This window comes from Carassius auratus, chromosome 31 (assembly GCF_003368295.1).
Source record: "Carassius auratus strain Wakin chromosome 31, ASM336829v1, whole genome shotgun sequence".
Classification (NCBI taxonomy): Eukaryota; Metazoa; Chordata; class Actinopteri; order Cypriniformes; family Cyprinidae; genus Carassius; species Carassius auratus.
The window spans coordinates 1,847,557-1,870,056 of NC_039273.1; the positions used below are offsets into that span (position 1 = coordinate 1,847,557).

At 33.7% G+C, this 22,500-nt stretch overlaps 2 protein-coding genes across 3 annotated transcripts in view; one reads left to right on the forward strand and one right to left on the reverse strand.

The window, feature by feature from the left end:
• Positions 1-4,904, reverse strand: part of LOC113050180 (rho GTPase-activating protein 15-like) — a 31,037-nt gene extending 26,133 nt beyond the window's left edge. The window contains exon 1 of the mRNA XM_026212925.1: positions 4,818-4,904. The gene's annotated coding sequence lies outside the window, so the exon portion shown is untranslated. The remainder of the gene's footprint in view (positions 1-4,817) is intronic.
• A 1,557-nt stretch (positions 4,905-6,461) lies between these two features.
• Positions 6,462-22,500, forward strand: part of LOC113050181 (methionine--tRNA ligase, cytoplasmic) — a 20,272-nt gene continuing 4,233 nt past the window's right edge. The window contains exons 1-17 of one of the 2 annotated variants that reach the window (XM_026212926.1): positions 6,462-6,695; positions 6,961-7,051; positions 7,860-7,938; positions 8,882-9,013; positions 11,699-11,774; positions 11,847-12,019; positions 13,051-13,160; positions 13,241-13,357; positions 14,136-14,339; positions 15,149-15,350; positions 16,533-16,607; positions 16,695-16,865; positions 16,952-17,047; positions 17,854-17,971; positions 18,691-18,904; positions 20,732-20,863; positions 22,039-22,143. In XM_026212926.1, coding sequence (XP_026068711.1) covers positions 6,593-6,695; positions 6,961-7,051; positions 7,860-7,938; positions 8,882-9,013; positions 11,699-11,774; positions 11,847-12,019; positions 13,051-13,160; positions 13,241-13,357; positions 14,136-14,339; positions 15,149-15,350; positions 16,533-16,607; positions 16,695-16,865; positions 16,952-17,047; positions 17,854-17,971; positions 18,691-18,904; positions 20,732-20,863; positions 22,039-22,143 — 2,198 coding nt within the window. In that variant the 5' untranslated portion in view covers positions 6,462-6,592. The remainder of the gene's footprint in view (positions 6,696-6,960; positions 7,052-7,859; positions 7,939-8,881; positions 9,014-11,698; positions 11,775-11,846; positions 12,020-13,050; positions 13,161-13,240; positions 13,358-14,135; positions 14,340-15,148; positions 15,351-16,532; positions 16,608-16,694; positions 16,866-16,951; positions 17,048-17,853; positions 17,972-18,690; positions 18,905-20,731; positions 20,864-22,038; positions 22,144-22,500) is intronic. The other variant, XM_026212927.1, reaches the window with a different exon arrangement.

The window sequence follows — 22,500 nt, forward strand, 5'->3', positions numbered from 1 at the left end:
TTTCTAATATGTTCTAAAACAACAGCCCACAAGTCATATGCACTGAAAAATGCAGCGTGAACATTCTGCTAAACATCTGCTTTTGTGTTTCTCCGAAGAAAATCCTACAGTTTTGTAACGACACGAGGACAAGAAAACGATGACACGATCTTCATTTCTGGCTAAACTAAACTAAACTAAGGAAAGAGAACATTGCTTTGACATTCAGAAAAGTTTATGTGTGTGGCATGTGTGCCGTTAGTGTGTGTGTGTGTGTGAAAGAGAGAGAGAGTGTGTGTGTGTGTGAAAGAGAGAGAGTGTATGTGTGTGTGTGTGTGTGTGTGTGTGTGTGTGTGTGAGATTTGTTTTGCCCTTCACTCTTTCTGCCCTGTTGCCGTGTAGCTCTGGATCTGTGTGTCAGAATCCACCAATAGAATTCCGCCTGAAATATTTCGGCGCAGCTGATTGGTCAGTCGTGGAAGATGATATTACTTGATGTGATGCAAAGATTGGGACACTCGTGCACTCACTTTCACTGTCTTCATAATTACAGGCTTTGCTTTGGTGTCTACGATGATCTCAAATCAGCGAGACATTTACACACACACACACACACACACACACACACACAGTAGAGTAACTCATTATCATCCGTTTGACTGGTGAATTCATTGATTAACCTCATTTACAGGCACATAGTTACGACTGCATTGTGTGTTGTCCACTTTGAAGTGTGTACTTTCTCCAGTGACACAAACACACAGCGAGCACAAATCAATGGATGAATCAGTGATGCGAGCTGATGTGTGTGTGTGTGTGTTTTCTCTCTATATTGTCGAGCTGATCCGGTAATATGGGCTGAAGTATGAGGTTGTGGCTTCTGTAGTGTGCCTTATATATTTTTATATATTCCTATTCTACCACAAAGACACCACCACACACACTGCGACAGCAACCATGTCTAATAATATCAACGCATCTAAACTTCTGGTTAAACATCTGAGCTGCTAAACAAACACGCCACACTCGGTCGTGACCCACAAACTACAGAACTGCAGGATCCACAAACTAAACTAGTCATTATTATGCAATCTCAGGGAACAGGCGTTAATCTGGGCTCATTCTGAGAAGGTATTACAGTTCTTCTAGAGTTATTATATGTGTGAGAAGTGCATGCTTCTATTCATCGAGGACACATTCAATTGATAAAAAGTGAGAGAAAAGACATGTAATGACTCTCTGACGCAGCTCTTAGTGAGATCAGACTATCATATATAAGAGATAACAGCTCGGAGACGTCATGGAGAACCAACAGTGATTACATGCAAATACATCACATCGACTGTGCAAATACTGATAGAGGAAAAATGACACTATTTGCATTATAAAAAGCATAAGCCTTTCTTTCTTTACTCTACAGTGCAGCTCATGCAACAGTATTTAAAGAGTCACATTTAAAGCCAATGGTTAACCTTAGGTTGTATAATATTAAATGTATAATATTTATTAATGCCTGGGTTATAATAAAGTCCCATTCCTTTGTTGTTAGCATCAAACAAAACTAAAAATATTAATAAACATGTTTTTGTTAAAATGTTAAGCTAAAACAAAATATAAATATTAGATAAAAACTATTACAGTTATATTATAAAGTATTAAAATTACTGATTGAAATGCACAAACTAAAACTGAATAAATAAATAAATAAATAAATGATATATAGAGAAAATAAAAAAATAAACTAATAAAAAATACTAAAAATAAAATAATGAAGATAACAGCTGATTCAAAATATAAATAAAAACTAGAATATTATATAAATCACTGGTACTGATACTGAGTTGTAATGGCAACAAAGATAAATAGTGTGAAATAATAATGTGTGAAATAAGAAACTAAAAACACAAACCCCAAAAACTAAATGTGACATACCCATTAGGTATTCTAATGAATTATATTATATTGCTTTCATTAGTTTAAATATAAATTAAATAAAGTAAAAGTAGGTAAATCTGGTAACACTTCATTTAAAGCCTTTATTTATAATGCATTATATAGGTATTCATAATCTCCATTGTAATGCATTATATATTTTCATAAATAATTGTTAGGGTTAAAATGCATTATGATATTTGTAGCTTTGTTTGTCGTTTGTTTTAATGCATTGCACTTTCTAAAGATTTAACAATGTATTATAATGCATTATAACTGTGTTTACAATTATTCATGATGCATTATAACATGCATTACAGAGCAGAATTAATGCATTAAAATTACTTTTATAATGCATGCTATATAAAGGCATGATTAATCAAGTGGGTCCTCATTTAGTGTTTGTGTGTGTGTGTGTGTGTGTGTCCTGCAGGAAGAACCCCATGGTGAGGTTTTTCCATCACACACTCACAGGAACATCTCTGTCCTGATCGACCCACAGCGAGAGACAGACACATCCAACACCAAATCAACACTACAATCAAAGATATATGCACATCAGTGTATAAATGCATCCTAAGATCATTAGTGCAAGTGGGTTTGAGCATCTAAACTGGCTTTTTAAGGCGAGTTTTCACTAAAAATAGATGTGCATAAAAACTGTAAAATGCATTTCGGGGCATGCATAAAAATATAAATAAGCATAACAAACATCTTAATAATCATTTAAAGAGGTCTTACATTTATGGATGAAAACAGGAATAGCTTAATGTCATTATTAAACATTATAAAGCAATGATTTTAATATATAAATATCAGTGCTGTGCATTTTAAAATAAAAATGTGCAACTGTTGTGCGTTTTCAGAGCAGTTTGCAATCAATATATAGCGTGCATTATGATAACTGATCGCTGATGATTTAAGGCAATGTTTACTTTATGTTGAGTAAATTATCATTTGTTGTAGGAATTCAGAATTCAAAATAAGAGTACCAAAAATTTTAACTATTAACTATTTTTTACTCAGAAATTGCTTTTGGATTTCACAAACAATTACAAAGAAATGGCAAGCAACACATTGAATTAAATGTGATTTTTTTTTGTAGTGGACTGAAATAGTATTTTCTTGTGAAACACACTCATACTGTAGGCCTGGTTTCACAGACAGGGCTTAGACTAAGCCAGGATTAGCCAATAGATCAATAAAAGGACATTTAAGTAATTTTTATTAACATGTCTTAGAAAAAAAAAACACAATACTGGTCTTCATCTAGAGTCAAAACGAGGCACAGACATATTTTAAAATCAGTCAGTGCAAGATTCTTTCAGATGAATCAGCTAAGACTTACATTTACATTTTATAAAAAACATTATAACTTGTTTCTAATTAAAAGTCTATTATTTAATAACTTCACTTAGTGCACACCTAGTTTTTTTATTTTACTTGATACTTTTATCTTAGAAAATAAGCAGATGTTACTTTTAGGAAACAATAATTCTAGATAAAATGATCAAACACAAGTGCATTTGTTCCATTAGAACGTCTGATTTCTTTAATAACTTCTGTCATGATTCCATGAGCATTTAAAGTTTAATTCAATTCAAAAGTGTAGCACTTCATAAAAGTAGGGCATCAACTAAACTAAGTTTAAAGAGTAGAAGGTTGAAATGTTTTACAGCATATTTCCTCTTCCTGTTTATATAGGAACTGTAGAACTGAAGGAGCAATTCATATGTGATTCAGCTTCAAAGAAATACAGAAGACAATGCAGAAAGTTCTCGAGCACCATGACATTTTCTATCTGTGAAAACACAGATTATGACTTTGAATGCAAGCTCATGTCAGAAACACAGAATATTCATAAATATAGAAGACAACATTCAGATCTGTGTGTGCTTTAGGACACGTTTCGTGTCTTGAAATGAACCGGATGGACAGAAAACAGCAGGCGTTCAGCAGTTCAGACGAGATGATAAAGCCACAGTCAATCTGAAACTAACAGCCGCTGCAAAAAATAATCTGCTTCATTCATGGGGTTTTCAGAAAGTTTAAATGCATCAGATTTATGATGGCTTGACTTTACAGCAAAGTGCATTTGCTTTGTTCTCCAGTCGTGCAAGAGATCATTACGCAATTTTACATTAGACGTGGCACTTCTTGTAAATAAATGAACACAATGCTGCTCCTGGTACCAGATCAGACTCCAGCTGGCCTGGAAACAACTCATAAATCAGACATATCTCAACCGTTTCGACTACGAGTGACTTTCTTTCCATTTCCTGCTTCTTGAAGAGATCTCAACTGAGCTCAGATTTGACAAACAAGACCAAAGTTGTCAAAGATCTCAGTTTGAGTTCATTTTAAAGCTTTATGGTGTCTAGCGACTCCTTCGTGTCCTATTATTACTATTTACATTTTAATAAAATGCCATCACGTCTCATTTATATTTCACTCTGGGTCTCATGAAACTCAGAAGTCACCTGAGATGTCACCAAAATCCAAGAATAATTCAACATATAATCCCATTTTGCATCTGAATATTGAGTTAAAAATATTAGATAGCATCAAAATAACACATTGTTCATCTGTACCCCAGGTGTAAAAAAATGCTGCACTAAATAAAACATGTAAATACTGTAGTTTATTGTAAATAAATGACTAAAACGCCTACAGTTGTCTATTTAATATGCACACTTTACAGTATTTTTTTTTCACTAACTAGACAATGCAATGCGAAATAAGCATGATTAAATAGGAATGATGAAGTGATTAATGGTAAAGCTCTAGAGAGATGTTGTTATTTATTTGTTTGTACAAGTTTAGGGTTATGCTAATTATTAATATTTCGAGTGTGAAATAGTCAATGTAATTTGTTTCTGAGCTGTGATGCTCTGCGCGTGGCTTACCGGTAACTGCAGGTGCATCCGCGCGTGTTTCAGCAGCTGTCGGTGAACCGGACCGCGCTCGAGCTCAGACTCTGACGAGCGGCAGAAGGGGCGGGGCTACAGGAGCTAGAGGGCGCTGTCACGTGACAGAGAGCAGCCAACCACAGGGAGGCTACATAAGCCAGTCTTAGTTTGGTTTCTCGTTTGTTTCCTGCATTATTGTATTGTGTGATGCCTTGGCAACTTTGCTATTTTAAGCCGGAACACTGACCTATTTTTTTTCTGCTGAAAGAAAATTATAAATAAATAATGTTTGAATAAATAATGTAAAGAAAAAAAAAAAAGAAATCTAATATTTTTTATACATAATGGTAAAAAAAATGCAAAAACAATTAGTTAATGCTAGTATAAATAATAAATAAGGATTCGAAAGTATTAAAGCACACTGAAAAGCGTATTGAATTTATTTATTTATTTTGATTTTAACCTAGGAGATAAATAATAAATAATAATATATAGCTATCATTTATAGCACAATTGTTTATACACTTATTTATTTGCCTACATTTATTTTTATTTTTTTGTCTGTGTGTTGGTGTCTCTGTGTACTGGAAGCTTATGTCACTAAAACAAATTCCTTGTATGTGCAAGCAAACTTGGCAATAAAGCTCTTTCTGATTCTGATTCTGATAAATAATAATACCAACACAATTATATATATATATATATATATATATATATATATATATATATATATATATATATATATATATATATATATATATATATAATTCTGACCTAAAAATATTTATTTGGTCTTATACCATAACATACATTTATTTACATTTCTCTCTCTCTCTCTCACTCTCTCTATATATATATATTTGTTGGTCAGATTTATGTATTAATTTTTCTAACCTAGGAAATAAAAAGAACGTTTTAGGATTTTTAAATGAGTAAATAAATAAATAAATGTTAATTTTATAAAATCAAAACGTAAAATATTTTTTTCTAGGTCATATTAATTAATTAATTTTTCTAACCTAGGAAATAAAAATAAAGTTTTAGGATTTTTATATAAATAAATAAATAAATAAACAAATAAATGTTTATGTTATAAAATCAAAAAACTAAATAATTATTTGTAGTTCAAATTTTCTTGGAACATTGTAATGAACGATTGCGTATCAAATAAAACAATTATGATAATTGTGAATATTTGCTGGTCATCTCAGATTTTTGGAAGAGTCTTAAAATATAAATATGTTATAAATATAAATAAAAGCACAAACATTTTAATCTGTACTTACTGTAAAAATACTGTATAAATATAAATATAAATATAAATATAAATATAATATAATATAAATATAAATATAAATATAAATATATACGAGAGGTGAAATGGAAATTTTCAAAATTATGAGCTTTAAAATTAAAAATGAAATAATCGTGCGCATTGATTTGATAACGGTGTTGACCAATTACATCGAGGCGTTCAGATCTTTAACCAATAACCTTAACGCTGCCATGACGGAAGGTTCACGCCTGCGCTATTGCATTATGGGTATTGTAGTCTTCCGCCGGCGACAAACAACGGACGAATAACCTTTACTGTCTATGCGAACAACAACTAAAAACTACAATTTCCGCTCACGTGGTCACGTGGTTCGACGCGCAGGTTGCATCAGCGCAAAACCTCGATTCGCACACCGGTAGAGTCCACTGTACTCGTTTCCAGCGCCGAGTCCGACAGTAGATTCATCCAGGAGCGTCCTAAAGTGACAGAGGGTCAGATGAAGCTGTATATCTCCGACGGGAACCCGCAGGGGGTTAAAGTGCTGGCGTCGCTGGAGCTCACCGGAGTGAAGTGTGAGATAGAAGCAGTCAGCCACGAGGGTGAGACACTTAACCCGACTTTGTTGACCCTGTCGTGACAGTTTGTTAGTTTCATGGAGCGGTCTATGAATATAGTAAACAAAAAGTACCATGATATATAACATCATAATAACGTTACTATATAACTTACCATACTACAGCACTATAGTGTAGCAAGGTACCCATGTTATTACTGTGGGCCATTGTATGGGTGTATGCATAGACATCATATAGGATGTCTGGGGATGTATGTAACTCACTGTTTCTGTGTGTTTTTGTCCTCCAGAGAAAGTGGTCCCTTACCTCAGTGACCCCAGGTCACCAGTCCTGCTGTTACCCGACGGTCAGCATCTCTTCAGCCCTAACAGCATCTGCCAGTGAGTGCACACTATAATCATTACTATATAGATATTATATATTTATTGTGTTGAATATTGAAAAGATCTTTAAAATTGCATGCATATTTACATGCATATATATATATATATATATATATATATATATATATATATATATATATATATATATATATATATATATATATATATATATGCATGCAATTTTAAAGATCTTTTCAATATATATATATATAGAGATTTTTCAATATTCAACACAATAAATGACATTGTACCATCTATATTAAAAATGAATATTTTAAATATTTAATGTTAAATATATAAATATGTTGAGTAGGGTAAGAGAGGGTTGACAGTTTTTCATTTCACCCAACATTACTAATCCCAGGTCATGATATTCCTGTCAATACATTGTATTAATTAATCACTTGTTTATTTCACACAAAAATTCACGTGTAGTGCATAAAAGGTGAATTTTTATTTGTCATCTCGAGGAAATGCTCAGCTCGTAATTCCCAGTAAAATGAAACTATGGCTCTAAATAAAATGCAAATGCATCCCCTGGGGAAAAAATAGCACACACCTGTGATTAATGACCAAAAGAGAAAGTAAAACAATCAACTATTAATAATGAAAGCATAAAAAAAAAACTAAACGGTTGCTCCGTGAACAACAGAGCCGGTCGGTCCTGTTTGGAGGAACCCTGTTTGTAAATAATTTTTTTTAAGTGTTATTACAATGACAATAGGCTTTGAGTGCATGCATATCGAATTTAATATCTCAAACTAATTTCACAAAGACATAATGGTGTTTTTGTATGTTTTAACAGATACCTGTTTGATATCAGCGGCCAGAAGGCGACTGACGCGACTAACCAGTGGCTGGAATGGGAAGCTACGACTTTACAGGTGACTGTCGTAATGATTAACGATGAATATGAGACCATTGGTAATGACAACAGATTACATATGCAGCTTGGTTTGCTTGAGAAGAAAGCACGTCAAAAGTTTTAGGTTAGTTAGATGTGACCAACATATCTTACTTCACGCAGAAAGGGTTTAAATTGTATGCATAAGGTTTATGCATCTGAATTTCATTAAAAATTTCCATGCATTTTTATTTAAAGGTAAAAAAAAAAAAAACTGATCAAACGTGATGGATATTTGTCAGTCATGCAACAATAATGCAGGTCACATTTATGCATTAAAAAATCATGGAATAGTTTATTATTGACCGTTTGCATCATATAAAATAAATGCATTCTTGCAATCGACACACATCAGTTTATTGTGAAAATATGAGTGGCTGTGGGTCAAGCAATATTCAGATCGATAAATGTACAAGTTTAAATGTTCATTTGAAAAATATTTAATATAAAATGCATATCAAAATATGAAATGCATTTAAAAAGACATTGATATATAAATATCCTTATTAATAAAATATATGTATAATTTTAAATATATTTTTTGATTATTTAAATAATATTTTTTCCCTCAAAATGCATGTTTTCGTATATCTTAGAATCAGCATAAATCTGATTCAATTCAATTACTGAATCAGATTAAATCAATTAAAATGTATGAATGTGGTTAAAATGTGTTTATATGGTTAAGAAACAATATCCAAATTAAAATGCATGAGATTAAACAAATAAATCTGGTTGTTGTGTATTTAAAAACACATTTATTTATTAGTACCATTACATAAATGTGACCTGTTTAATAGATTTTTCACTAAACAATATGCATCACATTACAAATATTAGTTTATATATGTAGATATTTTATATGCAATTAAATGTTTTGAGTGTTTAGTGTTGTGTGTGCACTGAGATGTGTGTGTGTTCAGCCTGCAGTGCTGCAGTCTCTCCACATGGTGGCGCTGCAGGGTAAGCGAGGCGAGGCGGCCGCTGTGATGAAGGAGCCGCTGAAATGGCTAGAACAGAGTCTGGGCAAGAAAAACTCACCATTCCTTACTGCAGTGAGTTCAGTTCATCATCAACACACACACATCTGTGTCACAGATTCACAGCTGATCATCATCCCTGAATAAAGCCTTAAATAAACCAAAAGTGAAAGAAAAACATTCCTCAAATGTTTCCTCAAAAACAGCAGATCTGGTTTGGGCCGGATTATTTTGCAATGATGTACGACTAAAAAAACAAACAAACACACAGACATGAAATCTTGATCTCGAGGGAGTCTTTAATTTTATTAGCTTTTAAACCAAATGGCAACAAGACAAATACTACAACAATAGTACAGTATTATTTAAAAAAAAACTATAAACAGTATAAAGTATTAGAGAACAAATAAAGAAAAACATAAATGTTACACTTAGATTTACATTATTACATATTTTAAATTATATCAGGTTTCTTTGATGAGTAGAAAGTTCAGAAGAACAGCATTTATCTGAAATAAAAACCTTTTGTACTCTTTAAAACCAATTCAAATAGAAAGCTATTACTAAAATTACTAAATAAACGTAATTTAATACTAAAACCCCCTTTGTTTGCCCAAAAAATAAAGTTTTAAAAACAATTTTGGTTATAAGATAAAATAAATTAATGTTTTATAACCAGAAAAATGTCAATACAAAACAAAATTTCTTATATTTAATATAATTAAATTAAACATTCAAATAATTAGACATTCGTAAACATAATTTAGTAACAATAAAACCAAAATAAAATATTTCATAGGGCCCTTAACATGTAATCTTTTGTTTAAACTTTAATAAATTGATTTTAAATCGTATGTTTTATGATTTTAATCAAAAAAAAAAAAAGGAAAAAATTGTAATCAGATTTCATTGGGCCCTTGGCTTGGAGTTGCTCCAAATGCTAAAAATTCTAAATTTTATTTAATTATTAGTTTGCAGTCAACATCAGTTTTCTTCCTCTATTTTAAGTCTTTCTCATTAAGGTTTTGTGTCTCTTATCTAAACGTTTTGCTTCATATATGACTCAAAACAAAGCAAAACAAAATCCGTGAACTCATGAGAAAATGTGAGGGATTGTACTATAATAATACATACAGTCATCATCACAAAACAAACCAAAAGAGAAAGAAAACATTCCACAAATTCCAACAACACACTCCTCACGCCCTAAACAGCAGATCTGGTTCGGACTGGATTATTTTGCAACGACAAACAACTAAAAAAAATAATGCTGTCAGTAATTTCTCGTCAGTAATGGATTTAGTCACTAGATGGCATCATCTGGCTCGTCTTACTATTGTTTAGATGAAAAAAGACACACAAGCCTGATGAAATCATGAATATACAGCACTGAGAGTAAATACTCTGGGAGATTCGTTTAAATGATTCTTTAAAAGAATCGGTTCGTAAGAGTCATTAATTCCTGAATCGGACTACAATGGTTGCGCAGATGTTTTTTTTTTTTTTTAGACATCACCATAAAACATGAACTAAACCACGGCTAAAATATTATTTATTTTGCATGACACTGAAAATTTATTTAGTTTAGTTTACAACTTCATTAATTGGCAGTTAGCAACCGGGCGTTATACAACACACAATAGGACACGTGTAAACATTAAAACACAGTTTTTAAATTTTTAGCATTACATATTAAAGGGGGGGGGGTGAAATGCTCGTTTTCACTCAATATCCTGTTAATCTCGAGTACCTATAGAGTAGTACTGCATCCTTCATAACTCCAAAAAGTCTTTAGTTTTATTATATTCATAAGAGAAAGATAGTCTGTACCGATTTTTCCCGGAAAAACACGAACGCCTGGAGGCGTGACGTCTGGGCGGAGCTAAAGAATCACGAGCGCCGGTAGGCTTTTGCGTTGAGAGCGTTTGGAAGCTGTGACATTACCGTGAGGAAAAACAATTTCGTACAATTTTGATTCTTATAATTGCTCGTTTATATCTTGCAGTTCTGACTTCATAACTCGCAATTGTGACATTAGCTAGAATTTGTAAGAAATTTAATTGCACTTTATAACTCACAGTTGCAAATTTACATTTCGCAATTATGAGAAAGAAGTTAGTATCGCGAAAAGAAAAAAAAAGTCAGAATTGTGAGATTAGAATTCGTAGTTAATTTGTTTTATTTTTTTAATCAGTGGCAGAAATGGGCTTCAATTTAAATTCAAGTTTATTTGAATAGCGCTTTAACAAATCTTTAATTAACGAAAACCATTTTTAGTAGTTCGTTTGGCCATTTTCTATGATCCCCTTTCTGCCTCTGAATAAAAAAAATAAAAACGGTTATTAGCAATTTTTAATTGAACAATTCTGAATTTTTTCTCGTTCAATTATGAGAAAGAAGTTAGTATCACGAAAAAAAGTCAGAATTGTGAGATTAGAATTCGTTGTTAATTTGTTTAATTTTTTTAATCAGCGGCACAAACGGGCTTCAATTTCAATTTAAGTTTATTTGAATAGTGCTTTTCGCGATACGAATCACTGGAAAGCAGCTTTACTAAAAAAAATTTTTTTTTTTACAATAGATGTTTTAGTAGCTTGTCATGTCAAATTGATGTGCATATGGCAGATATATCCGGTAAAATTAAGTTAATATGAGCTATAATAGGCTATTAACTATAGTTTCCATAGTTCCTAAATGAAAAACAACACTAAAGAGCCTTTAAGAAGTAACCAGACGTAAGCTTCACCTGATGTGTTTCAGGAGGCCGTGTCAGTTGCAGATGTCGTCCTGTGGGCGGCACTGTATCCTCTCCTGTCTGACTCCAGTTTTGACGTTGGTAAGAGATCAATCTCAGTCTGTGTGTCTGCTCAGATGAAGGACTCGTATCTGATGCACTGTTCCTCTGCAGGTGAGCTGCCGTCTGTGCGCGGCTGGTTCGAGCGTGTCGGCGATCTCCACGCATGTCAGGCGGCCGCTAACAGAGTCCTGAAGGGAAAAGGTGTTGAAGCCCTGAAGACGTTCCTCCAGAAACACCCAGCTTCACAAACACAGCGCCGGGACAGTCCCACCAACGCCACTGAGGTGCACAGCAGCCCACCAGTGTTATTTTTGCATGTGTTCTATATTTTTGAGTTCGTCAGATGTTCGTCAGATGTTCGTGAGACATTCGTGAGATGTTTGTAAGATTTGTGAGACGTTAGTCAGATGTTTCTGAGGTGTTTGTGAGACGTTAGTCAGATGTTTGTGAGATGTCCGTGAGCTGTTCGTGAGATGATCTTAAGATGTTCCTGAGGTGTTTGTGAGACGTTAGTCAGATGTTCGTGAGATGTTCGTGAGATGTCCGTGAGCTGTTCCTGAGATGATCTTAAGATGTTCGTGAGGTGTTTGTGAGACGTTAGTCAGATGTTCGTGAGATGTTCGTGAGATGTCCGTGAGCTGTTCCTGAGATGATCTTAAGATGTTCGTGAGGTGTTTGTGAGACGTTAGTCAGATGTCCTTGAAATGTTTGTGAGATATTCGCGAGACATTTGTGAGACATTCTTGAAATGTTCATGAGATATTCTTAAGATGTTCTTAAAATGTTTGTGAGACGTTTTTGAGACGTTCGTCAGATGTTCGTGAGATGTTCTTTAGATGTTCGTGGGATATTTGTATGATGTATAATGTTTGTGACCTGTTCGTTATAGATGATGTTCATCAGATATTTGAGATGTTTCTAAGATTTGTGAGACGTTCTTAAAATGTTTGTCAGATATTTTCGAGATGTTTGTGAGACTTTCGTGAGATGTAAGTCAGATGTTCTTGATGTCCTTGAGATGTTTGCAAGATGTTCATGAGATGTCTGTGAGATGTCCTTGAGATGTTCGTGATGTCCTTGAGATGTTTGTAAGATGTTTGTGAGATGTCTTTGAGATGTCCGTGAGATATGTTCATGAGATGTCTGTGAGATGTCCGTGAGATGTTCTTGAGATATTCGTGAGACGTTTGTGAGATGTTCTTGAGACATTATTGAGACATTTGGGAGATATTCATGAGATGTTCTTGAGATGTTAGTGAGTCACTCTGGTGATTGTCACATACACTGTTTAACTGTGTGATGTATGGTTTGTCAGGCTGAAGTCGCCGAGCATGTGATCACAGCGGAGGAGATTGAAGAAGCTGCTCAGATCTGGTCTGAAGGACTCAAAGGTTCTCCTGCGGTCACAGAGAGGAAACACCCAGTGTATGTTCAAACCCTCATCACTGCACATGTAAACCCTGTCAGCCGGTGTTTGCTCAGTGAAGTTATTGTGTGTTTCTCAGTCTCCCTCAGGAAGGAAAGAGAAATGTTCTTCTCACCAGCGCTCTGCCGTACGTCAACAACGTGCCGCACCTGGGAAACATCATCGGCTGTGTGCTCAGCGCCGACGTGTTCGCCAGGTAACGCCGCTTCTGGATTCATCAGTCACTTATTTAACCCTCACAACGCCCGGGTCCTTTTTGACCCGGAAGAGATACATTTCTAAAAACGGCATATTTTTAATGAGGGAACTTTGTACTTTGAACTTTTTCTTGAAAACTATCACATTTCAAAATACATGTTATAAAAAAATCTATATATAATTTCTTTTTTTTTTTTTTTTTTTTTTTTACAATTATTTTTTAAGAGATATCACCATTTAAAATGTTCTGGTCATTTTTTTACCTGTGTGTGTCAGAAGCACCATTAAGTGTCGAAAATAGTTTTCGTGCAATTAAATGAGTGTTATATTAAATTTATTTGGCCTTTCCTTCATATTTCACACACTTTTGGAACTGAATTTTGTTGATGAACACGAATATTTCACCTATCAAAAATCCCTTGAATTTAATAATAATTCTAAGATTGTTTTATAAACTTCATGCAATGATATATTTAAAAAAAACTCTCTGTTATTGAAAAAAAATATTTTGTATCGTGTGTGTGTGTTTCCTGTGTTATTTAAAATGTCAAACAATTTCTCAATTACGGTTTAATTAATAAAAAGGGGTGAATGCATTAATAACATACAGATGTTTAAAACTCATAATGTTTTCACCTATAAAGTTGCAGATCAGATACAATATGGTTTCAGTTGGAAAAAATGAAGGTTATGACTGTTTAATAAAATAATGAGGATTAATGTAGTCTGTTGGTGCACGTTTTCACGTATAAACGCTCCTTTGCCTCTCTTTGCAGATACGGCCGTTTGCGCGGCTGGAATCTGCTGTACGTCTGCGGTACGGATGAGTACGGGACGGCGACGGAGAACAAGGCTCGTGAGGAGGGTCTGACGCCGCAGGAGATCTGTGACAAATATCACGCCGTCCACGCAGACATCTACCAGTGGTTCCAGATCGACTTCGATTTCTTCGGTCGCACCACCACTGAACGACAGACCGAGTAAGGACGGGAGAGTTTTACACAGATATGCATTTTTAGTGTTTAAACCATAAAAACTAAAATTAGTTACTTGAAATAAATGTTAACTAAAAAAAAAAAAATATATATATATATATATATATATATATATATATATATAATTTATTTATTTTTAATTTCTTGCATTATTCTAGTTTTAGTCGATGTGCTAAAAAAACTATAAATTAAATAAATATTAATAAATGCTACTTTGTTTTTACTTTTAGTTTATGTATATAATAAATTTAATTTAATGTTTTTTTTTTTAATCCATCAATTTTCAGTTATTTATTTTTAATTTCAATTCATTTCTTTTATATGATTTTATCATCTTAAAATGTGTACAGCACTTTAGTACACTGTTTTTAAAATGGCTTTATAAATACATTTAAATTTTAATTTAATGTTATCTTTTTTCTATTACATGCTATTTTAGCATTTAATTGAACTGCACTTGTGCACACTCTGGTTTTTAAAATGCTTCACAAATAATTTTTTCATTTACATTTATTTTGTTTCTTTGCACTAGTTTGAATAAATTTCAGCTGAAACATTTTAGATTTTGTTTATTTTAATTGTATTTATGTATTATTATTTTTCCATATGCCATATGCATGAATTGATTGTTGTTGTCTTATATTTTATTTGGTTATATAAAATAATTCAGTGAAAGTCAACTGGTGATGGAGTACTGAATTAAATTCTATTTTCAGAATATTTAACTGAACTCTGGCACAATATTATTAGAGCTAAAGTTTAAGAAACCATGCATGTTTGTGTGTGCTCCTCAGGATCGCTCAGGACATCTTCTGGCGTCTGCATGAGCGAGGTTTTCTCCTGGAGGACACGGTCGAGCAGCTGCGATGTGAAAGCTGTCAGCGCTTCCTGGCCGACCGCTTCGTGGAGGGCGAGTGTCCTCACTGCCGTTACCCAGAAGCCCGCGGGGACCAGTGTGACAAATGTGGCCGTCTGATCAACGCTGTGGACCTCAGGGTACGGTTCGAAGCCGCTCTCCAAACACAGACGTCTTGATTATTACTTCAAGGAAGCGTCGCTCATGACGTGAGATGCTGAAAAAACTAAAGAAACGCTCATCTGACACGCGGTCATACATTATTCTGTTTATTTAACAATTACGTATCCAGACATTTCCTTAGGAATAACATTATTAGTTAAAAACAGCTTTATCCTGTTAATAAATATCCGGTTTAGTAATTTATTTATGAGATCCTTGTCCACATACAGTGTGTAATTATTTCCACAGACTCGTTAGGGTTTCATTATCAAACATTAGATGTGTTATGAAGCGCTATATAAATAAAGAGGACTTTACTTGACATTAATAAACATTATATATATATATATTCATAATGGATTACAGATAATTACAGTGTGAACTAATCTTAATACATTTTAAAATATATGGAAATTTTTTTTATTTTTATAAAAAATATATATATATTTAGAAATCCTTATTTGATTAAAATATATTTTTTTATATTGTAAAATGCATAACTTTCTCATTACATTTATTACAATTTATGGAATGTTTTTATATATTAATAAAAAAAACTTCTATTTAAAACTCCTTATTTGATTAAAATATATTGTAAAATGTACAACTTTATACCGACTTATGATATGCCTAATTTTGACCAAATTCAAGGCAAAAATCTCTCAAAAAGTTGGGAGAAATTCATAAAAAAAAAAAAAATCTGTGCTGCTTATTTGAATGTGCATTCTGTGCTGAATTAAATAAGCTATAAAGGCTTTTAATTTAGTCTCTTCTGCTTACAAGCCTGCATTTATTTGATCAAAATTACATAAAATAATATATAATATTACAATTTAAAAAAATCTGTTTTCTATGTGTATATCCGTTAAAATGTAATTTATTTCTGTGATCAAATCTGTATTTTCAGCATATTCAGTGTCACATGATCTTGTTTGCTGATTTGCTGCTCAAGAGACATTTCTGATTATCATCAATGTCGAAAACAATGTTTTTGTGGAAACTTATTTTTCTGGATTCACAGATGAATAGAAAGTTTGAGCATTTATTGGAAATGGAAATCTTTTGGAACATTATAAACGTCTTTACTGTCACTTCTGATGATTGTAATGCGTCCCTGATGAATCTCAGAAGTGTTTACCGTGGTTCTGTGTCTCCTGTAGAATCCGCAGTGTAAGGTGTGTAAGGAGACGCCGGTGATCCGCTCGTCTAAACACCTGTTCCTGAACCTGCCCAAGGTAAAGAACACACCTGTGTGATGTGATGTGGATCTGTGGGTCTCCAGCTCAGTGTGTGTGTGTGTGTGTGTGTGTGTGTGTGTGTAGCTGGAGGGCGAGCTGGAGCAGTGGCTTGATAAGTCGACAGGCTCCGGTGACTGGACGGCAAACGCTCGTCAGATCACACGCTCGTGGATCCGTGACGGTCTGAAACCGCGCTGCATCACGCGTGACCTGCAGTGGGGGACACCTGTGCCACACCAGGACTTCAAGGAGAAGGTACGAGCACAGCATCGAGAGTTTACGATGCTTTTACACTAATATCATCCATTAGTCTGTGCTGACATCACTGTCTGTCTGTGCAGGTGTTCTATGTGTGGTTCGACGCTCCTATTGGCTACCTCTCCATCACTGCAAACTACACCGACCAATGGGAGAAGTGGTGGAAGAATCCTCAGCAGGTGCTGGCCAATCACACGACACTTAAACAGTTTACAGTATTTAACCATCTGAGTTTGATGCAAATCATCTTTGACTTGTATATCAACAGATATGATCAGGGTTGTTTGGGACAGGGTTGTTATAATTAAATGAAACTGAAATTAAAAAAAAAAAAAAAATTGCTACTTGAAAAAATGTTGTAGGAAAATTAATTGAAAATGAAATAAAAATTAATATACTCATTTTTTTTTAAAGTGAAAAAACACAACTAAGTTACTAAAACTTTAACAAATTAAAATGAAAGCGAATATATAAAAATAAAAAAATATCCGAAATATTAATATAAACTGTAATAGTACATCGATGCTAAAATATAACTAACATGAAGTAAAAATGTTATATATATTAATAAAAATTATATATATAGATATATGCATATAAAAAAAAAATAATGACAAAAATGCATAACAAAACTTCAAAATTAAATGAAATACTGATTCAGAATATTAATAATAACAAATATAGCATCATCTCGATACAAAAAAAATTAGGAGTTGAATTTGAGTTAAAGATGATTGCTTTTAAACTATTTTCAGTCGGGAATTACTAGGACATTTCAAACTTAATTAAAAAGTAATAACAAGTAGCATTGAATTAAAAATACTGAAATGCTATTTCTTGTAAAATGTATTACAAAAAGGTTGAAATAAAATCAGTGTACATGCATTCACATCATCAGTTTAGGAAATAGCAGCTGATTTGTAGTTGTGCTGAGTTTCTGAGGAGTGTGTGTGTGTGAGCGTGTGATGCTCTGTGTGTCCTGCAGGTGGAGCTCTATAACTTCATGGCGAAGGACAACGTTCCCTTCCACAGCGTAGTGTTCCCTTGTTCACTTCTCGGAGCTCAAGACAACTACACACTAGTCAATCACCTCGTCGCTACGGGTGAGACCTGAACATCACACACAGATCGGTTCGAGAGCACGGAAACACGCATGTGCCACTTCATATTAAATCTAGCTTAAAGAGAGTCTCCTCTGCTCAGCAAGGATGCATTCGTGTGATCAAAAACAGTGAAAGATCTTACTGCTCTAGCACACTCTATACTAATTCTAGACATGCACTCTATTCATTCGCTGCATGTTTTCTTTAAAAAAAAAAAAAAAAAAAAAAATAGCTTTAGTATTTTTGTATTCTATTGTTTACTTTTTATTTATTATACAATGAACAAAAGCCCAAAAAGGCTCTTTAACACTAGCTCGCTCTATTCTTTTTCTACTCTCTCTGATTTATTTTATTTATGATATAATTAAAAAAAAAATTGTTATGCAAAGATTATTATAATTTAATTATAATAATAATATTGTAATTTATATATCTGTTATTGTATGTGAATTTCTGTTAAAATTAGTCTTTGCTGCTCAAGAAACATTTCTGATTATTAGCGATGTTGAAACATTCATATTTTTGTGGAAACTGTGACGCATTTTATTTTTCAGGATTCACAGATGAACAGAAAGTTCAAAAGAACAGCGTTTATTTGAAATGGAAATTGTAACATTGTAAATGTCTTTACTGTCACTTTTGATCAATTGAATGCGTCCTTGAGGAATTGTGAACGTTACATTCTGATATTTAATAATAATGTTTGTGGGTGTGTCCAGAATACTTGAATTACGAGGACACCAAGTTCTCGAAGAGCCGCGGCGTGGGTGTGTTCGGGGACATGGCTAAAGACACGGGGATCCCGTCAGACGTCTGGCGCTTCTATCTTCTGTATCTGCGTCCCGAGGGACAGGACTCGGCCTTCTCCTGGAGTGACATGGCCCTCAAAAACAACTCGGAGCTCCTCAACAACCTCGGAAACTTCATCAACAGGTGCGTGCTGTCGCTAGAGCTGGAGACAATATGTGACACGAAACCAGACAGAAGGGTCAGTTTATGAAACTGAGATGCATGCGTTATCTGAAAGCTGAATAAATCATCTCTCCAGTGATGTGTGGTTTGTTCGGAGGACAATATTTGTCTGAGATACAGTTCTTAGCAATGCATGTTACTAATCAAAAATTAAGTTGTGATATATTTACGGTAGGAAGTTTACTAAATAATTAATATCCTAATGATTTTTGGCATAAAAGAAAAATCTATAATTTTGACACTATGTATTTTTGGCGATTGCTACAAATATCCCCCAGAGACTCAAGACTGTTCAATATTTTCTTGAAATTTGTCAAAAGCCATAATTAGAAGATATTTCGCTGAGCGTGTAGGGACGATTTTTTTTTTTCTTTTCAAACTCCACTTTTTTCATTTTAAATTTCTCTGTAAATTTTCCTTGACTCTGATTTAATGGTTAAATTAAAAATGTTAATAAAAAAAAAGAAATGCATGTCTAATAAATTGAAATTACAAGGCCGCAATTTATTTTATGGATTCCATTTTAATGGTTTCATTAAATTTTAATCATCAACAGCCCCTCTAACTAACTGAATGGCTTTTACATTATATTTATATATTTATTATATTATATATATTATATATTTAAGTGTAAATGAGTGAGTCATTGAATCATCCGTTCAGACGCGGCTGTGTGCTGCTGCTGTGGTTTGTTAGAAACTACAGAAACAGAGAAACAGGAACTATTGTCTAAATGTAAGTCATCTATCTCTGATACTATTGTAGAATACTGTGCTGATCTTTCTCTATATCTGATCACACAAGCTGGTATTTATGCCTCTGTGTCTTGAAATTTGGGGGAATCCCACAGTGAGAGCGTGAACTCTGACCTACATCACGCAGCACACACTCTCTCTCTCTCTGTGTGTCTCGATAATACTCGATAATGTCAAATTGCATATCACACACACACACACACACACACACACTCACTCACTCACTCACTCTCTCTCATGCACACACACACACACTCACTCACTCACTCTCTCTCATGCACACACACACACACACACACTCTCTCACTCACTCTCACACACACACTCACTCTCTCACACACACACACTCACTCTCACACACACACTCACTCTCTCACACACACACACTCACTCTCACACACACAAACTCACTCTCTCTCTCACACACAAACACTCTCTCGCTGAGTCACTCGCTCTTTCACACACACACTCACACACACACACACTCACTCACTCTCTCACTCACTCACTCACTCACTCACTCACTCTCTCTCTCTCACACACACACACACACACTCTCACACACTCTCTCTCACACACACACTCTCTCACTCACTCACTCACTCACACACACTCTCTCGCTGACTCACTCTCTCACTCTCTCTCTCTCACACACACACACACTCTCTCTCTCACACACACACTCTCACACACTCTCTCTCACACACACACTCTCTCACTCACTCACTCACTCACACACACTCTCTCGCTGACTCACTCACTCACTCTCTCTATCTCTCACACACACACACACACACACTCATTTACTTTGGTTTAGTTTTTTATCATTGATGCAAACATCACATAATAAAATGTATTAATTAATTTTAATAAATAAATAAAAATATATTCATAGGAAAGTGCACATAAAACCCGAAAGCATGCATGCAGTATAAATGAAATCAAACCATCGAGCATGCGTTTAACAACACTATACAGGAGTCTTGTTGAGTTTAAATCTCAGGATGATCTGTTTGTGCTGCTCTCTCCTCAGAGCCGGGATGTTCGTCAGTAAGTTCTTCGACGGTCGTGTTCCTGAGATGCTCCTGAATGAAGACGACAAGCGGCTCATCGCTCAGGTCCGCTGGGAGCTCAAGCAGTACATCCAGCTGCTGGATAAAGTCAGGTCCGTTCCTCACACACACTCATGTCAGGATCCGCTCTCTAATACTTCTGAGTTACTGGGAAATATCAGTTCAGTGCTGCTCCACAAACTCAGAAGAGCACAGAAACTGTAGAAGATGATACTTTGAAATCATTAAGGCAAGACACAAAAAATATACATTATTATTTTTATTTTTTTCACTGGTCAATTTAGATATTTGGGGCTATTTGACTTTTTTTTTAACAAGTCTTGTGTTTTTTTTTTATGTTGTTGTTTTTTACCTTCAAAATAGTGGGAAGAAAACACTTTTAAAAGTCTGATAAATAATTGTGTGTATGTATATATATATATATGTGTGTGTGTGTATATAATATAAAATAAAAAACTGAAATTTATAAAACAATTATATAAAATATATATTTTTTATGCTTATATATATATATATATATATATATATATATATATATATATATATATATATATATATATATATATATATACATTTTATTTTATAAATATTATAAATATTTAATATTTATAAATATAAATATTATTGATAAATATTTGTATGTATTTTATATAAAATATATTTTCATGTGTGTGTGTATATATATATATATATATATATATATATATATATATAATGTAAATATAACTATGCATACAAATGTATGGTTCAATTTTAATTTTTATACAAGTAACAGTATATGTTACACACACACATACACACTTATACATTTATATATAATTTTATCAGCTAGAAACTGCTCTTTTGTCTATAAAATTATTTTTCTTTTTATTGAGTTTCTGAGAATTATTCAGAATTATTATTTTCCTTTTTTTACTAACTTAGTTTTACTCCTATCTATATTCTGAATGCTTGTTTATATGTCGCTTGCATTATTTATAACAATTTAAAACTAAAATCAGGGTCAAAATGTGTTAGTTTCTGTCTGTTGACAGTGTTTTCTGATTTATAGAGCGATAAAAGGAGAAATCCAAAATCCCGTCTGGAGAAACCTTTAATATGCCAACAAAATCAAACAAGAAATTTGATCCTCAGTATTCAGATTTCTGTTCTGGAAGTTTATGCAAATCAGTGCACATTCACTTAAATAATGGGTCATATGCATATTTCCATTTATTTCTGACGAGCATGTTTGTGTGGTAATGATGCACATGGTGTGTCTGCTCAGGATCCGTGACGCTCTGAAGTGCATCCTCAACATCTCTCGTCACGGGAATCAGTACATCCAGCTGAACGAGCCCTGGAAGAAGATCAAAGGAGACCACGCTGACAGGCGAGGCTTAATGAGATCTGAATAAGAGAAAACATTATTTGAGATTATATGTGTCCCTGGAGCACAGAAGCAGTCAGAAGTCTCTGGGGTGTATTTGTAGCAATAGACAAAAATACATTGTATGGGTCAAAATTATACATTTTTCTTTTATGCCAAAAATCATTAGGATATTAAGTAAAGATCATGTTCCATAACCATATTTAGTAAATTTCCTACCGTAAATATATCAAAACTTGATTTTTGATTAGTAATATGCATTGCATAGAGCTTAATTTGAACCTCTTTAAAGATGATTTTCTCAATATTTAGATTTTTGTGCTCCCTCAGATTCCAGATTTATAATAGTTGTATCTCAGA